The sequence below is a fragment of the Fukomys damarensis genome, unplaced genomic scaffold, assembly GCF_012274545.1.
Source record: "Fukomys damarensis isolate Sample0158 unplaced genomic scaffold, DMR_v1.0_HiC HiC_scaffold_16, whole genome shotgun sequence".
Classification (NCBI taxonomy): Eukaryota; Metazoa; Chordata; class Mammalia; order Rodentia; family Bathyergidae; genus Fukomys; species Fukomys damarensis.
In genome coordinates this window covers 5,057,248-5,064,402 of record NW_022900928.1, presented here as the reverse complement: position 1 = coordinate 5,064,402, position 7,155 = coordinate 5,057,248, and the positions used below count along the sequence as shown (strand labels likewise).

The following is a 7,155-nucleotide window of genomic DNA, read 5'->3' as shown; positions in this document are numbered from 1 at the left end:
GGCCCGTGGCCCGGCAGCCGCTCCTCCTCTGCTTTCCTCCCCGCTGGAGTCCGGCCCTTTCCCGCTCCGGTCCCGGCACCGGCTGCACTCACCCCTCTCCAGCCGAACAGGTTCCCCCAGCGCCGCCATCTTCTCCTTTCGCAACTGAGGCACACCGGAAATGACGAGCAGCGGCCGCAGCGGCGGGCGGGGTCTGCCAGGTAACGGAAGTGCGAGGGCTGTAGTATCGCGAGAGTTGAGGAGGCGGGAGATGATGCTGATGTCAGGTTCCGGTTCCGGTCCCGGCACCTGAGCTTGGAAAGGATGTTTTCCTGGACTCCTAGTCACCTCCTGGATGTGTTCGCCAGAGTCCGTCGCGCGTGGAACCCTATGCTCACTGCAGAAGAGTCAGGCAGCCTGGGTTCTAGTCTCAGTTAGTCTTGACCTTTGACCCCTTTATGACCCTGGACTCCTCACTGAACCTCACGTGGCCTCAGTTTCCCCATCTGTACAGCCAGAAGACCTGTCTCTCAAGTCCTTTATTATTATTATTTTGTGAGTAATGGGGCTTGAACTCAGGCACTCCACACTGCACTACATCCTCAGCCCTTGTTTTTTAAATTTTGAGACAGGGGCTCCAGGTTGTCTCAGCTGGATTCAAGCCCGTGATCCCCCTGCCTCAGCCCGCTGGAGTGCCCGATCCTTTAAATCCTTAAACTCTAGGATTGGGTGAGAGTGAAGTATGGGAATGCCATACTGCAAATCCTCTTTGTAGGTCCCTTCCCCACATGTGGAGCAGGCGTGGAAACCACAGAGTGTGAAACATGACTAGGTGGGGAGAGAAGATAGGGCTTTGATGTACCACAAACGTTTGGTGCTCAGACTTGTGGTCCTCCTGCTTCGGCCTCACAGAGTGCTGGGATTACAGTTGTCTGCCACCAACCCATGCCAGAATGGGGATTGAACCGAGGAGCTACCTATCAGAACTACTTTTCCTTTTCCTTTTTATTTGGAGATGGGCTTGTCCTGGAGGGACTTGAACTTGGGATCTTCCTCCCTCAGCTCTCCTCAGTGCTGGGGTGGAAGGCCCTTTGTAATCTGATTCTCAGTATTGCATACTCAGCTGAACTCGTTTTTCAGGTCTCTGATGAAAGAAAGGCTGCTTTCTCCATGCTGTTTCCCTTTATCTTCTGGTGGTCCCGAAGGCCTGCAGTAGTACACAGGACATTGTTAGCGTTTGTTCTGCCACATCTGTGGTCAATAAATGCTCATTAAATGTCTGCCAGGTGCTGTGCTACAAATGCCACGCGGAGCAAGCTGAGTGCGGACATTGCCCTTAGTTTTTCAAATGTTTCCCTTCCTGGTCTTCTTGCTCCTGTCCTTGGCTCAGTAGTAGAGCTGTGTACACGTATAACCACCCACATGACATTGTCTTGCAGCTGTCCTGAGCTCTATGTTATTCCAAGCTTTTCTTCATACGTATTTTCTTGGGGATAATACCTGCTGCTATGCCTTTTATGTTTACTAATCGGCTTTCTCAATGTCTGATAGTCTCTTACTCCCATTAAGTTCACCTCAGACCTTGGAATTTTATCTTTAGTAGTTTGGTTTAGGGGTGTGTGTGTGTGTGTTTTACATTTTTCCATGTCTCAACATCCTCAGTCTTTCCTGTAGCGACTCAAACATACAGAATAAAATGTAGTAATTTTAATGTTCTCGTGTGCTAGTTCTGTCGGAATTTTTTTCTGTGATTGATTTTTCTCTTCATTATGGCTCTCAGTTTCCTGCTTCTTGCATACCTGCTATTTTTTTCCCACAGGATTCCAGCCATTATGAAATTTACTCCCTTGTAAACAATTTTGTCATTTTGAGGCTTGATTTTAACCTTTGTTAGGTGGAACAAATCCAACCTCTTGTGTAGGACTGAATGAACCCCAGCACTATAGCAGTACACTACCTCTTTAAGTTCCTTACCCATTGCCTCCAGTAAACTACGTGGCTTTTCCACCCTGGTAGGAATAGGAACTACTCTTATAAATTGGAATTATGGATTTTTTATTTTCCTCCTTTTGAATATTCTTGATTACTTAACACACAGTCATGAAATTTCTGAGTCCCAGGGATAAATAGAAGATCCTAAAGGTTTCCAGAGAAAAGAATAGGGTGCTTTCTGAGGACTGGGGTTCAGAACTCAGTGTGCTTTCTCAGCAGTACTGGAAGCTGGGACACAGCTATTATGTTTGTAGGAAAAATGATTTCCAGAGTAGAATTTTATACCCAACTGTCTAAGCTGCCTGTGGCTGCCTCAACAAACAGTGGCTTTAAAAAAAACAAGGTATTTTTTTGTCTCTCATTTCTGAAAGCTAGAAATCAGAAATCAGTGCTCTAAGCCTCCTCTGAAACTGTTGGGGAATTCTGCCTAGTTACTTCTTGGATTTCTGCTAGTTTCGTGGCAATCTTTGTGCCCCTTCACTTGCTGCTACATTACTCCAGTCTTTGCCTCATGATCTTCCTTCCAGGTATCTATTCTCACCTGCACATCTTACTGTAAGGATGTCAGTCATGTTGGACTAGGGCTCACCTTACTCCATGTGACCTCATCTCCAGTAATCACATGAGCAGTGGCCCTGTTTCCAAATAAGTTCCCATTCTGGGGTGCAGGGGCTCAAGATTTCAAAATAAAGGATCCAGTTCAACCCCTAACACAAAGTTGGCTCTTTCAAATGAAGCTGGGGCATCCGTCTCTGTCCTTGGACTTTGGTGCTCCTAGTTCTAGGGCTCTGGACTCACCACCAGCTCTGCTGGTCCTTGGGCCTTTGCGTTTGCCCTGGGATTGCGACACCACCTTTCCTGGGTTTCCAGCTTGCAGACAGCAGAGCAGCAGACTCAACCTCCATGATCCCCAGAGCGGGTCCCACATAAAAAACCCATGGGGTACATGTTCTACATGTGCACTGTATGCCTACACACACATGCACGCACACAGGCACATGCGCACACAATTATTTTGGTTTTTTCTGGAGAAGCCTATGCAACATCTTTCTGAAATCATCTTAACTTTGTCTATGTTGTATTCTCTGTTTCCTACATACCTACCTCTGTCACTAAGTTCCTAATTTTGATGGAGCACATTTTCTACTAGCTCTTGGAAAAGCACATATGGAAAGTCAAAGGTTTTTAGAAGTTTTACATCTTATATGTAATTTTGTAGATTTGTTTTTCTTTTGCCCTGTGGTCCTGGGGCTCAAAACTGGGGCTTCCTAGAAGCTAGCTTTCCCGCTGAGCTGTATCTCCAGCTCTAAAATATTTGTTAATTGTATGTTTACTCCTGATTGATAGTTTGGCTAGTGTTATGGGTCATCCCAGCATCTGGGTGACTAAAGCAGGAGGATGGTGAGTTTGAGGCCAACCTGGGTTATAGAGCACAACTCTGGTCAGGTGTGGTAGTGCCTGTCATTTTAGCACACAGGAGGCTGAAGCAGGAAGATCACTAGGAGTTCAAGGCCAGCTTGGGCTACATAGTGAATTCAAGACCATCCTTAACTACATAGGGAGACCCTGTCTCAAACAAACTAACAAAGGGGGGCTTTGTCTTAAAGCAAAACAAAACAAAATAACACAGAACTCTTTGATGAAGGGTGCCAGTTCCAGCAGATTTTAAAAATTAATTTTTAAATGATTTGAGACATGTTGAAGGAACAGAAAGATTTTCGAAAGTGCTTCCAAGAGGGGAAAATATGATTCGGGTTCATTTACAACCCATTTCCATTTGTCCGCAACATACAAAATAGATAAAATACTGAGCTGTCGTGTAGAAAAAGATCCCAAATGTTCCTCTGAAATTGGCAGATATCACTTGGTTAGGGGAGGCCTGAGTCCCACCACTGCACTGGTTCTGTGGCTTCCAGGATGCAACTCTGAGCCTGAAGGAGGCCCAGCCTTGCTGTTTTCCTGCCTCTGCCAGCCACCACCACCATCAAGGAACTACCTTCCTGTGAAAGTGCTCCTCTTCCTGTGACTTCCAGCCCTAGGGATGAAGGAAACTTCAAAATCAGAGCAGAAAGCCTGGGTCTAGACAATTCCCAGTGAAAGCTGCATTATGCAGGGTTAGTTTTTGGGCAACAACAGTAGGTTACCAGGGTCTGGGTGCTTTCTGAACCCGAGACGCTGCAAACACATTGTATAGGACAGCGTCGAGGAAGGGGAGACAGGGTGGTGGGTAATGTGGGGGCTGGAGGCTGTCTTGGGTAGTGAGGGAAATGGAAAGGAATAGCGGGAAGCAAGATGCTCCAAGTAGAATGATTGTTTAGGGCCTGCAGAACCACACACGAATCATCTGTGCTGTGTAAGACAGGAAGCAGATCCGGGCAGGTGCAGACAGTGGAGTAGCGGCCTGTCTTCTGATAAGGGAGCTATGGAGGGTTTTCACAGGACAACTAAAGCCCTGATCTTCCTTCTTTCCAATACTGTTTTTGTGATATGCGTCAATCAAGTTGCTTGGGAAAGTCAAATCCTGGAACACGATGCCGAACAGTGTAAAATAACCCTGTTTTCAAATAAGTTAGTACAGAAAAGCACTCGGCCTGGTCAGTGCAGAGGGGAATCTCTTGGGGAACACCTTTGGAAGGGGCATTGCATCTCAGATCTCACGGGAGACCAAACCCCTGCCCGGCGCCTGGGAGAGAGCTCCAGGTCACACCAAGGCGGCACAGCTGGCTTTTTGAATGTCAGATGCTTCATCGCACATGGAAAGGCACAGATTGATGTGTTTTTCTGGCATCTTCCGGACGCACCCTTGCCCTAAATAAATGTGTTTGCCAGGATCTTGTCGCTTAAATTAGCCGTCCAAACCCTTGGTCCTGCCAACGTGGGCGGCGGTGCCAATGTTCCCAGCATCTCCTGGCACAGGAGTGGCAGCCTTTTCTGCGGGTCCAGATACCTGTCCTTCCCTCCCAGCACGGCTCTGCTGTCCTGGGGGTGCTGGGCCCGGCTGAGCCCACCCAGCTTTCTCTTTCCCAGTGTTTCCAGCCCCTCCGTACAATGTTGGGCTCCTCGTGCACACACTTGCAGATTGGCAGAGCCACCTGCCAGAGACGAGAACCTTTTAAGTTGTTGTCAAACGTCATAAAATATGTTCCATGATTAATTCTGTGGGCACAGATTGGTTTTTGCACAGGGCCCAAGATTTGGGATATGTCACAGTGACTAAATGGCAGCGGCATGCTGAATGAATTTGGAATTTGTTTTGTCGAGTGTGGGAACAGGCGCACAGATGGGCTTCGATCCAGGGGTGTTGCTTGGAATTCTCGTTATAGCAATGATGTCACACGTCACGTGGAGCCGGGCGACAGTCCTGCCAAGTTATGGAAAATCAAGGCGGCTAGGAAAGCACACAGGCGAAGGGGAGGAAAGGGCACGGAGAGCACACAACCGGTCACCATCACTGACATGGCCAGAGGACACTGCCATCCCTCAGGGCAGAACCGAGCAGAGAAGGGAACTTGCTGCCCTTTACACGGGGGCCGTGAAACCTAGACCGCCCCCTCTTCTCAGAGAAGAAAAAAGCAAACCAGGCCCTAGATTAGGCTGGGAAGGAAATCTTTGAAAGGCAAGAAAGTCTTTTTGCAATATCTAAGCAAACCCAAGTCAAGGTTATTTGCTTTGTCTACTCAGAAGTTCAGCTAGGAAGCTGGGAAGAAACAAACAAACAAAACCCCGTACACAAGCAGAGCCACAGAGCATTTTGCTCACCAAAGGCGCACAGCAGAGTCCCCCGCAGGACCCTGGAAATGTGTTCTGGATGCAGCTGAAGCAGCACCAAGGGGTAGATTTATAGCTAGCAATGCTGATGTCAGAAAAGAACTCAGCCAGCAGTGGAAGACTCTCCGTCTCGAGGAACTAGAAAAGAAGAAGGAATTCACCAGTGAGAGCAAAATAAAGTATCAACAAAGTTGCATCGAAATAAAAACAATTGAGATCCCTAAGACCGACGTTTGGATTCTTGAAAAGATAGAGCTGATGACAGAACTTTAGCTACACTGACCAGGAAGGAGGGGGCGTATTATTAAAATCAGGAATGAAAGAAACACTAATAAGATCATTACAGGAGCAAAAAACGTGTACAAAGGGGTGCTGTGAAAATCACTCTGTTTTCCATTCCCCTTTCAGAAGTTCCACCTTATTTTGACTTTTAGTTTCTTTGCTAGAACTTAGTTTCATGACTCTTATCTCTAAAGGAACTAGGACATCAAAAATTTTATTTGTTTAGTTTTATTTTGTCTCTTTGTTGTTCAAATTGAATCTAAGGACTCAAAGTTGCCAGGAAAGCACTCTACTGCTGAACTGTACCTCTAGCTCCTCAAATTTCTATTTTGAATGGCAAAGCATCCAGCTGCAAAATCTCAACTTTGTCCTCAAAGGACAGGGGTTTCACGATTGGAAGCATTACTTTATGATTTAAACCTAGATGCACATTTAGTCTGAAAAGGGACCCAGGCTAAATGAACCTCCGATCTTTTCAGGTTCAGCAAACTCCTCTTCATCCTTCAAGGCCCATTTCAAATGTTCCACTCTCTGTGTTGCACTTGATGCAGTTCATGAATGTTGTAGTGTTAACTTTCCCAGCCAGAGAAGAAATCCCTCAGGGATAAGAAGGCCCTGGGTGGATCTCTGATGTTCCACAGGTAGCAGGAGTCCGGTATCACAGCCCAGCTTAGTGACCACCCATGGGATGCAGCATGGGCCAGGGTCATGCGGAGCAGAGGGGGGCTGTGGCCTACACAGCCCCCCTCAGCTGGTAAATCTGCACTTCCCCTCCTTATTAATTTTGGGGTTTAAACATCTCCTTGCTTAACTATTTCCTTCCGATGGATGATATGCGGTCAGGAAGGAAAAGCCGGAATACGGCTCTCACGTGGCCGATAGCTGAAAGCGCGCTTTAGAAAGCCTTTCAGAGCAGTGCATGTTATTAGCTTAACACTGACCCACTTATTAAAGCCCCATCATCAGGGAGCCACTGAGGTCATTAAGAGGCTTCCTGCAGCCCTTAGCCTCATTTCACTCGGGCCAACCTCCCCTCGTGAGCAGCGGGTAAAATTTTAGTTTTCCAGTCAGAAGGAAGCACTTGTCCTTGGGCAGGTTCTGTAAAGATTTTTTTTTTTTTTTTTTTTTTTTTTT

General features: G+C 47.0%; 1 protein-coding gene and 1 long non-coding RNA gene across 2 annotated transcripts in view; one reads left to right on the top strand and one right to left on the bottom strand.

The window, feature by feature from the left end:
• Nucleotides 1-185, bottom strand: part of Lin7c (lin-7 homolog C, crumbs cell polarity complex component) — a 5,934-nt gene extending 5,749 nt beyond the window's left edge. Inside the window, exon 1 of the mRNA XM_010640447.2 lies at nt 93-185. Coding sequence (XP_010638749.1) covers nt 93-129 — 37 coding nt within the window. The 5' untranslated portion in view covers nt 130-185. The remainder of the gene's footprint in view (nt 1-92) is intronic.
• Nucleotides 126-7,155, top strand: part of LOC104873644 — a 20,232-nt gene continuing 13,202 nt past the window's right edge. Inside the window, exon 1 of the long non-coding RNA XR_783535.1 lies at nt 126-200. This is a non-coding gene — a long non-coding RNA (uncharacterized LOC104873644). The remainder of the gene's footprint in view (nt 201-7,155) is intronic.